Here is a 21,888-nt window from a genome sequence, read left to right as displayed (position 1 = left end):
CGGATATGGACATCCGAGAATAAAAGTATTGAATTTTCACTGCAGATACTCGTATAATCGGATTCTCATACCGATAATAAGTACATCTTTAGTTTTTTATATTCTAAATTAGTTTTATTAATTTTAATAAATTCATACAATTAAATTTATATCAATTAAAAATTATATAATTACATTATAAACCCATACATAAATTTAAAAATAGTTATAAACTAATATAACAATAATTAAATATATAACAAATATAAACGAAAGAGTGTGGATGGATGTATGTTTGGTGATAGAGAGAAAATGAAAGTGTAATTAATGCTGGAGAGAGAAATAGTCAATAAAAATAAAATTAATAAATAACCACCTAATAAATTAGGAGTATTTTAGAAAATTGAAGATGCACAGTAAAATGCTTTGGAGGTGGATGGTGAAACACCTGGACTTAAATGGCTTAAATCAATTGGGTCATGTTTTTTAAAGCCCAACCGCATCTTACTTATAAGCTAATCGAATATGTTTAATCGGTTGAATCTTCTTGGGTTGCTTCTTCCTGCAGCTCCTCTTTTTCTTACTGCACTTCTGTAAAAAATTTATTTCCCATTTTATTCCTACGCTAGTCACATCTCTGCAACTCCATCTTCATCTTCTTACAATTGGAACGTCAAGGACAATTTAATCATACTTTACTTTCTTATCTCTATCAATCAAAAAATGATTTTAAGAAAAAAAAACAATTACACATAAATCAAATCAAATATTATATTATATAGTGATACGAATTATTCTTAATTACTGATTATTTAAAAAAGAATTGAAACTTAACTTTAGAAATAAAGATGAAAATGTTATTGATTAAAAGAAATGGAAAAAATATCCTCAAAAAACACTCTTGGAAGGGAAAACTCCTAAAACTACATTGTTGGTGTTTTTATGGTTGACCTGCATGGTTGATGTTGAACCTATCTGATAGACGAACTCTTTAAAACAAAATTATGCTGAGAGGCACTACATTGAATTAGTTTGAATCGTTACAACTTCAGTAAAAGCTTTGTAAGCAAGCATGAAAGTTTCAATTCTAGATTGCAAATTTCCTTACGCAATCTCTTGCTTTGCTTTCTCTGTAAGTAACATTCTTCAATAATTTAATGTCAGTCAGTGCATGTAAATCAGCTCTTCATATCTGCATTCTCTGATTGCAACTTCCATTAAGTCACCAGCATTAGAAGGCAACACATTACAACAGTGCCTTCTCGGAGTCTGCAACTTATGCAAAAAAATAGTTAATGAAATATACTATCAGTATCACCGATGTAATTGATAGACCAAATCTGAAGAAAAGGAAATGCAAGTGTTCAATATATAGCTTACCTGTTTGTTGTCAATGTATAACTTATTTGTAGCAACTTTGATCACATTCAATTTCTGCATTGGTCCCTTGTATGTGCAATTTTGATAATGTTTCCTGTAAGTGCTTGTGATGCCATCTTTGCCAGAAGACACTTTATCTAGATAGAAAATGGTGGGTCTTTTACAAGGGTCAGGGTGAAGTTCTCTTGTGTTGAAAGTATATGTTCCTAACAAAACATTTCCTTCCTTCCACTGTTTGAATGTTTTCTCCACTCTCACAACCTCTGGCAAAACCATGTTGTTCTGGAACACTTGAACAGCATAGCCCCATGAAACTGAAATTGTCCATGACAACCTCTTCTCGTAACAAACTGTTTGTTGCAGGATCCTCTCGGAATCGACACGAACAGCTTCAAATAAATGTTGCAGTGATTTTTTGGTTGACATGTTGGGAAAGATAGGATCAGTGTGATCTGGGTGATGTAAGGACAATAAGGGAGTTAACGGATGAGAAGCCAAAAGGCCAAAGATATTTCCCCGCAAATCGACCTAATCCAATTCCATAATCACATATGGAGGACTAATTAGAAGCACGATGAAGAAAACAAAATCACCAACAATATTTAGCAGTTCAATGTAGAGTTCAATATAGCATTTGAACCTAGTTGTTACCTGATGAAAACCTGGTTCATGTGTTAGTCCCACACCTAGTTCAGTTATGCAAGAGTAGACCCTAGCATCGCTTCCATACAGATGTGGATACCTTTGTATGCATGAATCAAGAACCTTGGCTAGGACTTGTGCCAGGGAGGAACTGATGGCAAAACCACCTCCACCAAAGGCCATTCCAAAACCAAAAACCTGAGTGCCCTCATAAATCTCTGAGTAGGACCCAACATAGTACCAAAGCCTGTGATCATATTTGGAAAGAGTTTTGAGCAGATTGTGAGGGAAGAAAATGGTGTCATCATCCCCAAACACATACCATCTGACACCAGAATGGTTCAATGCCACAGTCTCTTTCACAACACGTGCCACACGGATTGCTGATCTTAGACCTCCAGGCTTGTAAGTGTAGAGAAACTGGGAAGTGTCTTCAGAGACACAAAGGGGAGGAAGAGAAGCATCATTGTTGAGATTTTCTTCATGTGGGAGGGTATCTACGAAAACACATCCTCTCATTGTTTTATTGGGATTCAAATTCCACCACATCCTGCTGTATTCCTTTCTCTTAGGCCAGGAATTCCCACTTGAAGCAATTCCAAACACAAGTTGATCAACAGTGGTAGGTTCATACACATATTGTAGTGAAGAATGCACGTCTATTATCTTTGGTGTGGCTAATAGTAACATGGATACACAGAGAGAAATGACAAAAACTGAAGAGAAGACTAAAATGAATTTCATCAGAGTAGGTTTGGTTTTGATAGGACTGAGAAGTGACCTTTTCATGATTAAGGAGGGAGCTAGATGAAGTTGTGCTGATGCAGAGAAAAGTAGCATTATTTCATAGATAAAAGTTTGAATTATTTAATATTTAACTAAACAAAGCGTTACACCATAATCGCTGAATATTATAAGAAAACTTGAAAAATGGAAATAAAGTTTTAATACTACTTCTCTCCATGTGTATTCCATGGGATTGGTTTGTAAGAAGGTGAATAGATTGAAGTCAACCATTGGGGATGGCTACTTTTTCAATCCTTGCGCCGTACTCCTCCTTCAATTAATGCATTTGAATGCACATAACACCGTGATTGTTACGTCACATTCACCACCTTTTCTTAGATTGCAAGCCCAGATTTTCCCTTTCCTCCCCAAAGGGAAGTTGTTTTTTGAAATTTTCTCAATGAAAGCTCCATTTTGGAGTAATTCTAGTTGCTTAGAATTATTAGAAGCATAGAAATATGGATGCTGATCTTGCAATCCTAATCAAGTCTTTGATTACTGGCTATTCGAGTAATTTTTTTATTGGACTGCACATACATAAATTGGCTTATTTTAAATCCGTAAAAGCCAGAACAAAACTGATACAATTTTGTGATAAGAAAAGACAAAGTCTGAATAAAAAGATAATAAAGATAGTAAACTACAATACAGTATAATTTAAAAATATATCAATAAAGATGCACCAAAAATTAATATCATTACTTTTCTTTTCATCTATATGATCCTTACTCAATCTTTTCATCTTTGCTGTCAAGACAATTCTAGCGGCATCAAATTTTAATTAAATATGATTAAATTAAGAAGTTACTTCCTACATCACTCCACATTTAATTCTTCCTATACCATTATATATTTTAAAAATTTTAAAACAATTTTTTATATTTCAAAAAATTCTATATCCACTTCTTTTCTTCAACGAATTTTGAAATCGTTAAAAACTTAAAATTTATTGAAAAAATTGTTAAGCTTTCAATAAATTTTGAAATTCCTTGAAGTTTTCAAAAGGTCCTTCAACATATTTTGAAATTCCTTAAAAAAATATTTTTCAACCAATTTTGAAATTGTTAAGAAATCTTTTGAAAATAAATTTTGAAATTTGTTTAAGAAAAATTCAAAACTTTTATTAGATTTTGAAATTTATTGAAGAAGGACATTTTTGAAATGTGAGGATGGAAGCAGAAAACGTGGACCTCCTAAATTAATTTGGGAGGCCCTGGTTACAGAATTGCTTACCTCCTTTTATAGAAACTTTATCAAAGTAAACTAGTTCTTTAGATGTGATAAGAAAGATAAGGAATTTCAGTCAACTTTCTTCACTTTAACTTCAATCTTTGACCTTCCTTTCCTTAATATTAACTGTTTGATATATAATATATTAATTAAAATTTAATAGCGAAGGTAGCAGATGCCTAACTGAAAATTTCAATGGCAGTGAGACTCTTTTTTAATAAAAAAGCTAATGTTTCGATGTTGAATATCAGGAATGTTCGTACCTTCAAAATTTGTCGTAGAACATTGATACGTGTATATTTATATCCATATTTTAAATTTAATTTCAAATTTTTATACAATTATTGTGTTTAAATAATTAATTTGAATAAGGATTTGTAACATTTAAATTTATCGATTTTGACAATTAAAAGTCTTAAAAAGTTATTTGTAGTTACATAAATTTTCTTGGAATATCTTTAGGTATCTTAGTGTAGTTACATATAAATTAAGACCTCATTGATATGTGTAAATAAATTAGTTAAAGTTTGATAAGAATAACAAATAATCAACTCCAGTAAAATCAATCTTAATATATCATGAAAAAAAAATGAAGAAATTTGGCTAAAGTAAAAAAATGATAAAAACAACAAAAACTTTACGACTACTTCAATTTAAAAATTGCATTATGACTACTTCGGGACATAAATGGTTTATTTTAACTGTAATCAAAATGTGTATGTTATATTAATGCTTTCATTCATAATCTTTCTTAAATTAATAATGGATCTTTCATCTTTTTTAATAATTTCTGTAATTTTTTTATTTGTTTTTGGTTTAAAGTTAAAAGTTGTAAGTGTTTAGATTCTTAGAGTCCTAGCTTTGTAATTGTTTCCATATATTTCAAATTAATTTTAAGATAACAAGTTAATTTACATAAAGAATATAACATTAACTTTAAATTAAAGTAAATTAACTTGTTATAATTTACTTTAATATATTTAAAAGTTAATGTTAGAATAGAATATTTGAATAAAGATGATATCTTAACATCTTGTTTATTTCTAAGTAAATTAAAGAATTGGTACACCAAATTTACACTTATACTTTATTCTTAGAATTTGAAACTAATTTTGGTCTTGGATCGAGCCATATCATATGTTAGACTTTAGAGTGCTTATCTATAGCGCTTAAACTTTAGATAGACTTTGGATTTGATTTCTTTGAAAATCAAGGTTTGGGTTAAGATCTCCCATTTCATATTGTTCGATTTCACTCTAGATCAAGTTCTATGATTGTTATCTACTGCAGTAGATGTGAAAAAAAAAATAATCAAAGTGAATGTCATATTTTTCACGCATTATGTCGTACACCTATAATAAAACTACAGTATTTAATATATAGTATTGTTTGAATTTAACATTTTATTAAAGTAGATAAGAAAAAAAATAATGATATTATTTATATTTAGATGATTTTTTTTATCTTTAATAAAATTATATATTATCCAATTATTGAGTTTTAAAAATATGATTTAAATAAAATAGATAAGATAGCCGTCATCTTTTACTAGGCTTTATTAATTTTATTTTTGACAAAATTACACTAATAGTAATTCTTGAATTTTAAAAAATATTTAACGGACAGGATAAAACAAGTATTTGGATTAGTTAAAAATTGTTGTGTGATTCAAAATTTGAGATGTCGATAAAATTTAACTTCTTTTTCTATTCAAAAATTTGTTGTGACTAAAAAATTGACTGAAATGACCTAATTCTTATAAGAAATTGTGCAGTTGACCGGTATTAAAACATTGCATCTTGGAGTAACCAGCTAGCTATTTCACGTATCCTACAGATGAAAGTAGAAAATATCTCAGAATTGTCATAAATGGCATCAAATGCTGCTGTTGAACGTACACATAAAAAGGTTATTTTTTAGTTAAGATGCACGTCCCATTTTATTTGTTTTTCCAAGTTTAGGTTGAATCGAAATTATTCATTCATACAACTGTTAGCAATATACGAATTCAAAAACTCTAGATAAAATTCCCTTACACCGTCCATTGCATTCTTCAAACTCAAACATTTGTTAGGTAGAAAAATAGATTTCATATATACTTGTTCTGTCAGTTCATAAAAATCAGTTCTTCATAATTGCACTCTCTGATTGCAATTTCCATCAAGTTACCAGCATTAGAGGGCAACACATCACAACACCGCCGTCTTCGGGTCTGCAGTTTAATTAAAAAATAACACTTTATAATTAGTAATATTAATTATATATTACGAATCAATATAAAATCATGTTCCTGATTTTATTTACCTGTTTGCTGTCATGGTGTAACTCATTTGTCACCACTTTGATCACTTCCAGTTTACTCATTGATGAATTGTATGAACAATTTTGAAAATGTCTCTTGTAACTGCTTATGCTACCATATTTGGCAGAAGACACTTCATCTTGGTAGAAAATGGTGGGTCTTTTACATGGGTCATGGTGAAATTCTCTTGTGTTGAAATTATATATTCCTTTAAAAACATTTCCTGGCAACCATTGTCTGAATGTTTTCTCCACTCTCAAAACCTCTGGCAAAACCATGTTGTTCTGGAACACTTGAACAGCATAGCCCCATGAAACTGAAATTGTCCATGACAACCTCTTTTCGTAACAAACCGTTTGTTGCAGGATCCTCTCGGAATCGACATGAACAGCTTCGAATAAACGTTGCAGTGATTTTTTGGTTGGCATGTTGGGGAAGATAGGATCAGTGTGATCTGGGTGATGTAAGGACAATAAGGGAGTTAACGGATGAGAAGCCAAAAGGCCAAAGATATTTCCCCGCAAATCGACCTAATCCAATTCCATAATCACATAAATAGAGGACTAATCAGAAGCACAAAGAAGAAAAGAAAATCACCAACAACATTTAGCATTTCAACCTAGTTGTTACCTGATGAAAACCTGGTTCATGTGTTAATCCGACACCTAGTTCAGTTATGCAAGAGTAGACCCTAGCATCGCTTCCATACAGATGTGGATACCTTTGTATGCATGAATCAAGAACCTTGGCTAGGACTTGTGCTAGGGAGGAGCTGATGGCAAAACCACCTCCACCGAATGCCATTCCAAAACCAAAAACCTGGGTGGCATCATAAATCTCTGAGGTTGACCCAACATAGTACCAAAGCCTGTGGTCGTATTTGGAAAGTGTTTTGAGCAGATTGTGAGGGAAGAAAATGGTGTCATCATCCCCAAACACATACCATCTAACACCAGAATGGTTCAGTGCCACGATCTCTTTCACAATACGTGTCAAACGGATTGCTGAGCGTAGACCACCCCTGTAAGTGTAGAGAAACTTGGAAGTGTCTTGAGAGACACAGAGAGGAGGAAGAGAAGCATCGTTGTTGGCATTTTCTCCATGTGGAAGGGTATCTACGAAAACACATCCCCTCATGGTTTTATTGGGTATGCTGTTCCACCATAGCTTTATGTATTGCTTCCTCCGAAACCATGAATTTCCGGTTGAGGCAATTCCAAATACAAGATGATCAACGGTAGTAGGATCAGACTGTGACACTTGTGGTGAATAACTCAGTTCTATTACCTTTGTTTTGGCTAGGATTAGCACTGATACGCAGATTGAAATGGTAAAAAATGAAGAACAGACTAAAATTAATTTAATCAGAGTTTGGGTTTTGATTTGCTTCTGAAAGGACTCCATGATTAATGAGATGTAGATGTGCGAATGGAGATTATTATATTGTTAGAAACATTTATTTTTTCAATTAGTTAGGCTTTATTAGGCCATGATTTAATTGATTTTGATTTTTTTCTTACTGACCGTGAAAAAGATAATAAACTCTTTCTTTCTTCGTCATGTCATTATTTACCCAAACTTAAGAAATATGGACTTTTTTACTTAATATAAAAATATATTATGGTTAATTAATGAGTAAATCTTAATATTTTTATTCATGTTAAATAAGAAGAAAGGTCAGTAATGGTAATAAAGAGAAATAGTCTTTAAGTCTTTTCTAATGAATAATTTATATTGTATATTAATATTAGAACACATATATATTAAAATATTTAAGTTGTTTTAACTCATACAAAAAGTCGCTAATATATAAATTTATTGGAGAACATGACTTTTCAACATGTTTTTAATGAGAATAACAAAATTACTTATATTATTTTTATATTAATCATATAACATTATATTTCCTAACTTGTAGAAATAAAGTAAACAATATTCACGTAAATCAATCAATGAAAAAATAAAATAACAAAATTTTAATATATTAAAAAAATTTAATACTCACTCTAAAAAAATTGAACAGAACTTAATTAAAAATGCTCTAATTTATCAAGAACGTAGCATAATCAAGTCTTTATTTTATTATCTCACCGGTGTACCTTCTACAAGAATTAATTATCTCTTATACATACATACATACATATACATACATATATATATATATATATATATATATATATATATATATATATATATATATATATTAAAATATCAATAATAATTTATATAAATATTCAAATATAATAATTATGTAATTTATTTAATTGCTGTGATGAAACTTTAAATGTCAAACAAAAAATGTAACGGAATTAAAGTTGACAAAAGTACATATTGGACTATTAAATTTTAGGCACACCAAAATAATCAATTTATTTGCACTCAAGTCAAATCCAAGAAATGCAAGCTAAAAAAATGTATCAGATTTATTTAGTTCAATATTATTAATTAATCTTATTTTATACACTTGTAAATTTAAATAAATCTTGAAAGAGTCTGTATTAGTAAAGTGCGTAATATTTATTTAAAATGTCTATTGTATTATACATCAAAAACTTAAACAACAAACAAAATGATAAAACACTTTATTAATACGCTTAAATGAGTTTTCATCTGAGACGTAACTATAATAATTATTGTATTTTATATGAACTAAAATTATGTTATATATAAATTAATTTGTAAAAACAGTCATATAACTTTAATTTAAATACAATTTAATTTTAATTCATAAAGAGACTAGTTTCATTTTTACGCTAATTCACTACAAGCCTAATATTATTTAATATACTACTAAAAACACAAATTAAGAAAAAAAAAGTAATTTGATTGATTTTGTAAATAATTTGATTGCAAATGAAAGAGTATTTTCATGGAAAAAAAAACAATGTGGTTGCTAACAGCGTAATGTATACTTGGATTTCAATTAAAAGTATTGTTAAGACTGAATTGATAAAGAAGCTTGTATCTATCATGATGGTACCACCACAATCATCATTCTTAGTTATGAATGGTTGGATTATCCGTCAAACAACTGATCAGTTTTATAGAAGGTCTCGAATCATAACACTAGTGGAACTAAAGGAAAAAGAATAACACACAATGTAAAGAAGGCTTTGAAAGATGAGATTGCATCCTCTTTTGGGCTGGTTTTGAAACTAATTAAGCAAGTAAAAGGGTTATGTTTGTATGTCGATCTTTTTACTTTGTCTTTTCATTGATTTTATTCTTTCTAAACTCAACCATTGGCCAAACAAGATGCTAAATTGAATCAAATTTTGTAAAAAAGTGATATTAGGATGTGTTCTTTGCATCAATTTACTCTTAGAAAATACTGGGAGAGTTGGATTTGTACGGATGTAGATGTTTGCATTGAGCGATTTGTAAGCGATGTATAGGACGGATTTACGAGATTATCTGCTCCTTCCATCTTGTTTCTTCTAAGTAGATTTTGGATTGACAAAGGGTTTTTTTTTTATCAAAATATCCCTACTTATGATTACGTTTTATTGATATTTGTGTATGATTTTGTTATGCATGAAGTTAGTTATGTTATGGATTCCACAGTTTTTGAAGCTTGTAGGTTCTGTGCTTGGTAGAATTGACGTGATGGTACAACTTGTAATGTGCTTGGTTTTGTGCTTGATTTTATACATTTTCATATAAATTCCTATCACTTTCCATTGACATTGACATGTGAATTATAATTATTCACTTTAATTTATCAAGAGCTTGTTTATCCCTAATTTCTTAGATAGAAAAATTTATCCATGGAATTCTAACACCCAATCCCTTATGTCAGATACAAAATTTAATAAAATTATGAAGAATAATTATTATCTCAATTGCAAACTAATTAATCACAAAAAATCTCTAATTTCCCAGTTGTGAAACTGTTTATAGAATAAACATTAGAACATAAATAGAACACTAAGATAATTAAAATTAACTAAACATAAGGAAAATTAGTTTTGCATGATGTAAAATTTACAAGAAACTAAAAAAAGAAGAAATGTAGAATCCATGTGGTGCTCTCTAATATGTGTTTTATTCGAAATTGTTAAGTTCCCATTGTTTTTCTCTAACTCCCTAGGAGTGGTTACTCGTTTTAAGTAACTGTCATCAATTTTTGCTTTTTCTTTAATCTCTTTAAATCCACGTAATATGAGAGGTTAGTAACTGCTCTCCTTGCTCATGAAAAAATCCACAGTCTGTTTATGCTTTTATCTGGTTTCAATTTCGCACTTCTATAGTAAATCCACAAGTTGTCGAAAAAGTCACAACTCAATTTTTGAACTTGTTGGTTTGCATTTTATTTCTCTTGAGACAAATCCACGTGTTGTGGAAAATTTCACATCTGAGTTGTGGAGCTCTCTAGTTTCGACTTTACATTTTGGAGCAAAATCCACAGGTTGTCAAAAAATTGACAACTAAGTTGTGGAACTCTTTGGTTTCAACTCTACATCTTGGACATCAATTATTCCAAAGTTGTGATTTTAACACTTAGAAACATCTGTCTATAAGAAAAACACAAAACCCAAATATATGATCCAAAGCAAAGATAATACATGATGAAATCACTCAATTAATGCAATTATGTATGCAAATGGTCTAAACTAAGATATGAATGCAATTACATTTCATTCACACATCACTGGTAACATGTTAGTGGTTGAAAGAGTTATAATAATTAATAATAATAATAAATAATAATAGTAATAATATTAATAGTAATAATAATAATAATGAACATCTTTATTTTTTTATTTATTAAAACATTTTTTAATCTATTACATCAATCAATATTTTACAAACTTTATTTTCAAATCTATCTTCCATCATATTCAAATCCCTTAAAAAAAACACATAATTTACTCTCAAATTCATTCATTTACTCTCTTTCAAATTATTCAACTCAAATAAACACAACCTTAATTTTTCTAAGATCAATCCCTAATGCAATTAAGTAATTGAGTTAAAATTTATATCCGAGTCAAATTTTATAACCAAGTCAAAATTTAGAATAATGTTGAATTGTATAACTTAGTTGAATTTTATAACTCAGTCAAAATTCATAATCGAAACAAATTTTATAAAACACTAATCTCAATTTTTTTAAGATTAACTCCTGTTACCCTTATAATTACTTTAGTAAACAATAATAAAAGGTTAAAGAAATTAAACAATGTTCAAGCATTCACCTCACTAATAAAAGTCTCCAAAAATTGATTTTCTGAAATATATATTTGAAGATTTTGTTTATTATACTTTTTTCTTTTTTCTCTTTTATCTCATATTATTACTCTTTTGATTGATAATTTGATAGTCAGAATCACATATCTCTTTTATTATATTAAAATATAAAATTATTTAATATATATTTGAATTTGTAATTGTTAAAATATTTAACGAAATGTTAGTTTATAAAAATGAATGAAGATATAAGCATCTCATATCATATGCACAATTTTTTTTTTCAAAAATTATTTTTAAGATCTAACTATTATTAAGCATCTTATATATAAAAGCTCCATTCTCTACAAAATTCTAATCAATTAAATTATATTTCTTAACTTTTTGTAACGTACAAAACTTTTATTATAAAATAAAAGTTTAATGTTTTAATTGCTACATTCAAACAAATCACTACTCCATCTTTGTAAATATATTTATTTTCATTTTTATGCATAAATAAATCAATTATATATAGGTATTAATAACATAAATAATAAATTTGTTTCTTAATAACATAATTGAAATTAAGGAAAGGAAACACAAAGAACAAACCATTAGAATGTTTAAATTATTTGTTCTTTTTCAACGTAAAATTTATTGAATAAGTTTACCCTTGAAATAGGCAATAGAACCGATAGAACTAAAAACATTACAATATTTTAAACTATTATTCAAGCCATAAAATTTGCGACACACGTACATACGGGGGCACGAAATTCATGCCGCTAAATTTGTCCTTTTGGAAGAATTTTCCAGCGGCAGAAAAATTAGGCATATAAAACCTAACTTTATGAATTGAGTCACACTTACAGAAAAAAGTCCTCATCAAAGTAATTATCATTACAGTACAATTCTAATTCTAATTCTGAGAGTCACAATATAGTACCTAAAATATCTAGCTAATTATTCTACCAAAATATAGTATTATATGTTATTGTATTTTATTTAGTAACTTGTGGTTTCACAACAAACATGTAAATTTTATTTTAATATGTCATTAACTTTTACGAGTAATGCATCTACTTTAGTTAATTTAAAATATATAAATAAACGTAAATTTTATTTTATAGACTAATTTTTTTAAAATTGAATTAGATTTAAAATTCACCTCTTAATATAATATTATAATATAAATAAAGTTTTATATAATATAAATATAAGTTTATATATATATATATAAAATATCTTGATAAAATGCTTTTTGGAATCATATCAAAAATAAATCTATAAAGTGTATTAAAAACAAAAATTTGACACCGAAGTAATAATATATGAGTGAAGAAATATATATATTGAACCCTTTCCTGCACAAATCGAATTGAGTTAGATTTAAAATTATTTTTTAATATTAATTATATTTAAACTTTAAAAGATGATGCTCGTTTGGTTTCAACCATACATGTGGACTAATACGTCAAGTTCAAGAACAATACGTGGAGAAAGACGTGTTCTGTTATTGTGCTTGCAAAAAAAGCACACTTGTGATGTCGTTTTTCGGTCCAACCATGAGAGACAAAAGATGTCACAAAACCACACAACTTCTCAACCAATAACAGTGAGTCAATCCGTTTCCATTCAAGTGGCCATAGAAGCAATCAAATGGATTATGGTGGGTCACAAATTTAAAGGTGTTAACTCTACACCACACGCAAATTATGGCTTATAACAACCCTTCAAGCATCTAATCAAGCTTTAAGCCTATTTTTTTCTTATGTTTTTTCTCCCTCTTTCTGTCAAAGCCAGTGGAATCACAAATTCTTTCTCCCTTCTTAATCACCAAATTGACCGTTAGCCACAATTAGAAGAAGACACATGGGTTAAAATATAAACACGTGTGATGACGTGTAGGAATGACACTCTTGTAATTGTCTGGTTGAACTAGTCCATAGAATGATCACTTATTATAAAAGCCTTTTATTCATCTGCATCAAGCTACACCATTTCTTCCCTAAAAAGCAACTTTGATTGTTCTCGCTTAAAAAAATGTGCAAAGGTAACGCAGAAGGAGAAAAGAAACATGGCTTCTGCAGTAGGTTCCTACGTAAAGAGAGAGTAATAACAGGAAGAGATAAAAGCTGTGAGCTGTGTGGATTAGAGGCTTCGTTGTATTGTGAAGCTGATGATGCATACTTGTGTAGAAGATGTGATAGAAAGGTTCATGGAGCAAATTTTTTGGCCCTTAGGCATATAAGGTGTTTTCTGTGCAACACATGTGGTAACCTTTCGCGAAGATATCTCATTGGAGAATCAGTAGAAGTTGTTCTTCCACCCAATATAAACTGGGTCACAGGAAATCTTCCTGATAACCGAAAGTGTTCAAGACTGCATAGCAACCCTTCCCTATTCTTCTAAAACTTCAATCTTTCCTTCTTCTTCTTCTTCTTCTTTTTTCTTGAATGATATCCTGTAATAGAAAGATCAGTAATCTTCTCTAAGGCTTATGCTTAATGTTTGTAGTGTTATTGCTAATACAGCTATATTCAATAGAAAAACGCTTAATTTTATGGTTTTATTTCTTTAATATCATGTAAATCTACTAGTTAATGTTGTTTTAATATATATATATATATATATATATATATATATATATATATATATATATATATATATATTAAGTATTTGTATCATATATAAGTTATTAATATTTATAAATTGATTAAATTAATATGTAAAATAATTTTTTATTCAATATATCTTTATAAATATGATAAAAAAAAAGAAAACATAATTTATATTATAAATTTCAAAACACTATATTCAACAATAATTTTATTCAGTAAATTTCAAAATAATATTATTTAAAAGATAAGGATAAAATAAAAATATGAATTATGTGCATAAAATAAAATAAAAGAATCCTATCTATAAATTAGTATAGAGTGATATAAATTTTTAGCTCGCTAAAGAAGATTTGGTGTGAATGGAGAAAAATTCCAAATTAGATAATTCTTATACTTTTAATAGGTAACTGATGTAAAATTAAATTAATAAATTTGAAAGTAAAGTATACGAAAGTTTGTGTAGGATTTGAATTATCTGAATTAAAAAAACTTTAATAAATAAGAAATAAAAAATACCAAAATTACTATAGTAATAAAATTATATTTATGAATAAAATATTTTTTGGTTAAAAATATTTGAAATATTATATTTTAATATTATTATTATGTATTTATTATTATTATTATTATTATTATGTGTTATTTATTATTATTATTATGTGTTATTTATTATTATTATGTTGTTTTTTTTGAAGAATACTCTTCAAACTATCTTCTCCATGCTAATTCATGCTTTCCTCACCAACACATATCCACTGACCATCACCACACAAAAATATCTGCATATGAAATTAGTTTAGTAAAAATGCTCACTATTGTAATTCCTTTAAAATCTCCTTTCACACTAAAGATATTCTCACTCGTTCATCTCTCAATTCAACACGCAAATATATGCAAATCTACGAAAACGAACATGATGAATCTTTGTCATTCCGTCAATTATAACAATAAATATGCTACAACGACAACAACTTAAGTTTTGTATAGAACAAATTAGGTGGTAGACATCCTCTCCTTACACTCTCAAAAAAAATTGTGATAAACAAAATTCTAAAGTGAAAGTTTTTAATTGAAGATGATTCATCATTTTTTAAAATTTTTATCATAGTTTTACATAATTTATAAGTCGAGATACTATAAATGTACTATACTCAATAATTTTACCTACTTTAAAAGTCGAAATATGGTAAATGTGGTGGTTAAAATGAGTGATAATTAAAAAATTAATTTAAATAAAGAATACATGACAAATAAATACATAAAACATGTATCACTAACATGTGATATATGACTGATAAAAAAGGCGTAAAGATATTAATAATGCATGATATCTAACAGTTTTATTTTTAATTATTTTATTTTAGTGAACAATTGTCATGAAGATTCAATTTAACCTAGAAAATTGGTTTGTCCAAATTTCCTTTGAAAGCAGTTGAATATTTCTTTAATAAAAGAAAAATTAGTTAAATTATATTATTTAAAATGGTAATGTTAAATTTTTCATGGCTCTTATAACATTTAAACCAGTTGCTAATAATGTTTTTGAAAAATAAATTATATAAAAATAGTTTGAAATGATTTTTAAGTTTGGTAAACATCCAGCACCAAAATAATTATTTTTCAGTAACAAACTAATTGAGTTGAGACTTCTAACATCATAAAATAAAATATTAATACGGTTTATCATGCAATAATATCTTTGATAATTAAAACTTAATTCTAAAATGATACCAGAAAACAAACTAAAATGAATGAAGTGAGTGCTCTGCCATTCATGTGCCTTAGGAAAGAAAAAAAAATTAACTGAGAGCTTCTACGCTCAAAAAACATATATGGAATAAAAAAAACACAAAATACCGAATGTTTTCATTATTCTGAAATTATTGTGTTCATTTTGTTTTTTCTATTGTAAATCTCTTAATTTATAGATATCATGTCTGAATACAAAAATTCAAAATTTTTAACAATCTTTCACAATTTTAGGATTAATTCTCTGTTTATTTTTATTTTTATTTTATTTTATATTTTAGAAGTTAAACTGATATATTTATTTTTTATTAAAAGATAAAATTAGGTGTTAACATATAAGAAATAAAGAATGTACTTGTTGTAACTTTGACCCGGAGTTACAAGTAAAACGTGCATTTATACATTATATTAATTTTGGTCAATTAAGGAGTTTAGATATCACATTCTTCACTTTGATTGAAAATATTAATAAAATATGTTCAACCTATTCTCAAGAAGAAAAGTACATCTTCAAACCGAATAATCCTAATATTAAACATCTAGCTATTTCATATTTTAAATACCGTTAAACTACTGTACATTAAAATTATAAACAAATAAAAAAATAGGATCTAGACTTTATCCCTCTAGTTTTAATAGACTTAATTTTTAATAAAACAATAATTATACTCCTTTAATTTTTTAAAATAAAATAATGTTTTTATATTTTTAATAAAATGGAATTTACTTTTTTTAATAAAGCATTACTTACCCTTTCTTATTTTATTTAAAATATTACAGTTATTTAAATTTCACTAAAATTCATGAAAATAAAAAATGTTAAAATATTAAAAATGTAGATTCCCATAAACATATTTCTATATTCTTGTTTAAGTTTGAGTTAATATGTTCCATTTACTAAAAGAAGAAAAGTAAATATCACTTCATTATAAACACAGGAAAAAATAAGTGAAGTTATGTTGTTTTATTAGAAAATAGTCTTAAAAAAGTTACAAAATGTAAATTGTCATTTGATTGAAAAATTAATAAGAAAATTTTAATATTAGAAGAATATGAATTTTCTTTAATATTATCTAAGTATAATTATAATAATTATTATTATTTAAAAAATTTAGATACTGTAAAGCACAAGTCTATATATAGTAGTCTAATGAATAACAATAGTAGACTTATGGACTATCATTTGTTTCAGAAATCAATTTGCAAAGCAAGGAAACAGTCATTAATATCCCTTATTTTCCATGCTACATCTACTATTTTAAGCCCTGGATTTTTTTTTTTTTTTTCTAAAATTCAATCAATAGCAATTAGACTTTTTGTTAATTATTCCCTTATTTATCTTACCTAATTGATAATCACTTATATGCATTTATTAAAATTGTAATCCAGGAATGTAATAAAATGGAAAAACTTACTGCACCAAAATAAACAAAACTGCATACAGAAATGGAAAATCCCATAACTACTTTATTATGATGAGAAAATTTATTGTATTTCAGTACTTCTGCACCATACCATGAAAAGGCAGATAGAAACCCGGAAAATAATGGAGAAGTAACCTAAACAAACTTCCCTTGAGAAAAGTTTGTACTTTGTACAGTTATTAAAGAAGCAAGTATCATCCTCAGAAAATAGAGTCATAGAAGCAATGAAATAGTTGAGGCAAAGTGAAACTGGCTTCCAGCAAGTCAAGAACAACAATGGCATCTCAATCCATAGGTGATCGTGCTCACTAATCTGATGAAAATGGGAGAAACGAAGATGTTCCAAATTATGGTGTAGTTGTTCTTGAATGATTTTTTTATGGTGTTGTTCTTGAAGAATTTTTTTGATAGGTGTTGTTCTTGAACAATGGCTTAGGATGACAGAATATTGTCGTGTGAAGGATCTCTTTGAGGAAGGACCAAACTGACAGCAGACAATGTGAGGTTGACTATAGTTGCTTGCCAAACACCAGTTTTCCTTTTATTCTAGACGGTGTTTACACATAACAGTGTCTCACCTTTCAAATTCAGGTGTGGATAACTATGTACATCTCCTCTTAAAGCAAGGAAGCAAATGTAGGCCTGCAAATAGTTGAATGATCAAATTCAAACATCAACAAAGAAGGCAAAAGATGATTTAATTCTAAGTAATGCAATAAAAGGTCTAATCTTATCTGTCAGTAAGCCGAAGCAATGGTAAATATAATAGGAACTATATAGGCATATAGCAGGACTTTGAAACCCATAATAACTTTCTATAAGCACTTTCAATATTAATTTTAAGTAGAGAAAAGAGTATTCAGCTCTATCCTTTTACAACTTAAAGAAGAAAAGATTGTTAGATGTATAAAGTGGTGTTTATCTTACCCCGTGTGTTTATCTGAATTCATAGTGACCGTGATGCTGTTTTTGAAATCTGTTCAAACGTTGGGCTCTTCTTTGTTCCTATGTATAATTAAATGCAATGTCAATCCCTTCCTGTGCAATTCCCAATTACATATCTTTTTTATCTTCTAAATACTAACCTGTTAAAATCTCTAATAAATCTGTATCAATCACCCAAGCAGTCAAGTTTTGAATAATTATCTATCTGCTTTCAGGTTATAAACAAAACATCCCTTGAAAAGAATGCAATGTACTTACAACGTCCAATGACAGACTAACCAGTCAGAAAAAGCATATCTTTCATGCAGATAATATTCTTAGACCTCCCTTGTCACAAGAGGGTCATAATCATATGCTTCGCCTGCTTTAACAAATCTACCTTTCACACGTTTTCTAGTATCGGCCCTTGCTTTCCGAGATGCATATCTTATTTGCTTACCAAACCTGCAGATAAGAAATCAGCAAAGTCTGTTGAGAGTCTCCACCCAGCCTCACCAGAAAACAAACACTATCTAAAATGGAAACACAAGGGTGAAATGCATGAGGTCTGAACATCTGATAACATCATAAATAGTAGACCATAATGAAGTATGGGGACATATTCCAGAAGAGTTTCAATTACACTACATAATATAGGATAGGATATGTTCTCCCAAAAAATGGTTTTTTAGATGCCAAATTATAATGTGTGTTAGCTCACAAATTCAAATGGTTATATATAGAATAGCACTTGAGTGACTTAAACAACGAACAGTTAAACCTCTGTCAGTGCAAGCATATAAATTTGAATGAGCATATTAGTCATGAAAGTAAAACAAATGAAAAGAGAAAGTCTTCATTTCATTTTACCATAAAATATGTAGAGAATTAAAGGTGCGTACGTTCGAGTTTTCTTTTTCTCATTGTATCTCATTTTAGCCTTATCCCTTGCTTGTGGGCATGTACCCTCCATATTTGATTCCCAGGGGATTTCACCCGGCAGAAACATTGGCGATATCCCGTAGTCTTGATATTCAGTAGAACTATTTTCACCCACAATGTTGCCTAATTGAAGAGGTATGCTTGAATGAACTTGACCCTGAGAAAATCCCAGACTGATGTTTCCAGTGCTGCTAGGATTCATAAGTGCACAGTTTGTGTTACTGTTCATAACCTGCAACATACTAACTGATCCAGGTGTCCTAGATGACTGAAAAGCCACACAATCTTGTTGAATTGATGATGATGCCTTAAACAATCACGTGGTTGACAATTAGTTTTATACACTACTGGTAAACCTTATACCATAAGGAAATTTAGAGAGGAGAATCAGAAAATGAGTTTTGAGGAATAACCTCTAAGGCACTCTCAATAAGTGAACTAGATTCGGTGACTGATAATTTTTTATCCATCAATAGACAGTCCACTCCTCCATCTTCAAGAGGGTATCTAGTGGCAGCTTGTGAACAGCCAAATATTTCTTCAGCACTTTCAAAATTTATTGGAGCTCTGTCCACATTGAGACCTTCAGAGAGTCCATTCCCATCACCAGTTCCTCGATCAGTACACTCCTGCGTCTAATTTGAGTTAAGAAGTAACATTAAAAAAAAACTTCTATCAGCTTTGGTTAAGGAGAAAAATAGGGAATTGCTAGGAACATGAAAAGAGCTTACTAATTCTCATATTGCATGTTCTAACCACTTTTGTCAATATTATAGTTCTTCTTTCCCTGTGAAATGTTACATTTCAGAATATTTGTTGTTTTAGTTAAGTGTTTCTTTAAGAAACTAAGACATATTTTTTTTCCCTTTTATAACTTTGTCTTTATTTCTAAGTATCTTTCGTTGTTCACTAAATGGAATGCAAGAAATTACCTGAGTGGTAATATTTCGAATACTTTAACAGTGGATAATTTAGTCGTGTACAATTATACTTCTTATAATTGCGGCAATTTAAGAGTTTTCTTAATCCTTGTGCAATGGCTGGATTTATTTGACATATACTTTTAAATAGAGGGAGCAAAGAAACGCACTGATAATGTACTAAACAATGGTGTGTTATCTTTACAAGTTAAAAACAATGCATACATACTGCTTATAATGAACCAAAAACACAAAAATCAGTAGAAGGCATAGCTTGCATACCTTTGGCTGGTTTGAGTCCTGAGCTAGGAAAAATCTTTCTTCCTTGCAGTACGGTGTGTAATTTGGATTTGAAGGAATGATGTGAGGTTGCCCCATCCAAGGTTCATATCTGACACAAGATTCAATTTCATCCAACTTCTCAATCACCAAACTAAAGGAACCACCATTGTGATCAGGTTGCTCCAGGCTAGTGCAGCTATCACTTTTTAGCAAAGTGCTAACAGATTCCCAACCAGCTTGTGAGGAACTATCATCAAACACAAAGGACCACATCCTAGAAAACTCCGACAAAGAAGGACAACCATTGTAACAATTCAACGTGAGGCGCCTATGTCCCGCTGCAAAACAAGCAGTCGGGTTCCAGTCACAACTTTGACACGAGGACAACTTATGATCCATGCAACGTATCACTGCTGGCTGGGAATAGCACTTATCACAAAGGAGAGAACGCGAATGCCTGCGAGACAGAGAATTTGCAGAGTGCACACAGCCATCGCAATGCAAGCAGAGACGAGCACAATCTGACTTGCAATAAACCACAGCTATCACAGCCCAACAAAACTCACACAGAGGTTCCATGCCCCTACAATGTCACTCATTATTCATCATAACTCACTCAACTAAACTCTATCATGACATAGACAACTCAACTTCATTTGTTTTGACTCCAATTCTCTCAACACGATGATCTAATACTAAATATGGACACTGTTACAACTATGCTAAACTCAATTTATTCTAAGATGCATTTCCTAACCTTTAGCCATCTCCAACCAAACAAAAAGTGACAAAATGAATCTTTTTGAAATTAAACGCAAACAAAAATGAAAGCAAGTGTAGAACAAATTAGGTTCTCGAACTACATAGTTTATTAGATGAATTTGTATAATCTTTCTTTTTCCCTTACCGGAATCATTCCTTGAATTCTTCCTATTTTGTATAATAATTTCTTTAATTATTTAATTTTCAATTCACAACAAGAGCTCAAACTCAAGAACTTTGCTTCTCTATCCTATAAAAATTGACACCAATAGCGTGACATTCTTAGATAGAAAAGATTGATTATTTCAGATATATGACTAGTTCATGTAAAACTAGTTCAGCTGCAATATGAAATTTGAAATTAATTCCTTGACAGCTCAAAAACAAAGAAAAGTTATCCATCATCCATCATAATTGTTAATTATGTAATGCGCAAAATAAAATAGAAAATGAGTTTTACCCTTACCAGACCAAAATTGCTGTAGCTCCCCTCCAGACGCAGCTGGTACAGAATATTATCCAAGATCTGGAAGCCCAGAACCCATGAATGTGAATGAGAGAAACAAAGCTAGCAGACCAAGGTTCTAGTAACACTAACTCAATGATCACTTTATTTATTAGGTTTGCTTTGTTAGGAGTTGTCACAATAGCAAAAGCGTGAAAATAGAGTATTTGCTGATGTGGACTGGTTTGTGGAAGAAACTTTCAGCCATTGATCTGACTGTAATAAATTCAGCAGATTTAATCGGACAGTTCATCATCCGTAAATAAAT

The 21,888-nt window shown here is 29.4% G+C and overlaps 3 protein-coding genes across 9 annotated transcripts; all 3 read right to left on the bottom strand.

The window, feature by feature from the left end:
* Positions 1–856: 856 nt before the first annotated feature.
* On the bottom strand, positions 857–2,827 carry LOC108333695 (uncharacterized). The gene is made up of 3 exons (XM_017569174.2): positions 2,011–2,827; positions 1,360–1,887; positions 857–1,248 (listed from the first exon to the last, which is right to left on the bottom strand). Exons 1-3 carry the CDS (start codon positions 2,788–2,790, stop codon positions 1,144–1,146), a joined length of 1,413 nt encoding a protein of 470 aa, XP_017424663.1. The 5' UTR covers positions 2,791–2,827; the 3' UTR covers positions 857–1,143.
* Positions 2,828–5,905: 3,078 nt separating this feature from the next.
* LOC108332885 (uncharacterized) lies at positions 5,906–7,723 on the bottom strand. The gene is made up of 3 exons (XM_017568183.2): positions 6,950–7,723; positions 6,322–6,849; positions 5,906–6,229 (listed from the first exon to the last, which is right to left on the bottom strand). The coding sequence occupies exons 1-3, from the start codon at positions 7,721–7,723 to the stop codon at positions 6,125–6,127; spliced, it is 1,407 nt and encodes a 468-aa protein (XP_017423672.1). The 3' UTR covers positions 5,906–6,124.
* Positions 7,724–17,302: 9,579 nt separating this feature from the next.
* On the bottom strand, positions 17,303–21,738 carry LOC108332300 (zinc finger protein CONSTANS-LIKE 12). Of its 7 annotated transcripts, none has more exons than XM_052870818.1 (7): positions 21,582–21,738; positions 20,354–20,936; positions 19,565–19,786; positions 19,080–19,458; positions 18,610–18,674; positions 18,213–18,290; positions 17,303–17,927 (listed from the first exon to the last, which is right to left on the bottom strand). In XM_052870818.1, exons 2-5 carry the CDS (start codon positions 20,930–20,932, stop codon positions 18,658–18,660), a joined length of 1,197 nt encoding a protein of 398 aa, XP_052726778.1. In that variant the 5' UTR covers positions 20,933–20,936; positions 21,582–21,738; the 3' UTR covers positions 17,303–17,927; positions 18,213–18,290; positions 18,610–18,657. The 7 variants fall into 7 exon arrangements, with proteins under 7 accessions (XP_052726778.1, XP_017422970.1, XP_017422974.1 ...); XM_017567481.2 differs by having other exon boundaries at positions 19,112–19,458; XM_017567485.2 differs by lacking the exon at positions 18,213–18,290.
* Positions 21,739–21,888: the final 150 nt, after the last annotated feature.

Source organism: Vigna angularis, chromosome 11 (assembly GCF_016808095.1).
Source record: "Vigna angularis cultivar LongXiaoDou No.4 chromosome 11, ASM1680809v1, whole genome shotgun sequence".
Lineage (NCBI taxonomy): Eukaryota > Viridiplantae > Streptophyta > Magnoliopsida > Fabales > Fabaceae > Vigna > Vigna angularis.
Note: the sequence above shows the minus strand (reverse complement) of the source record. Positions and strands in the feature narration are given on the sequence as shown.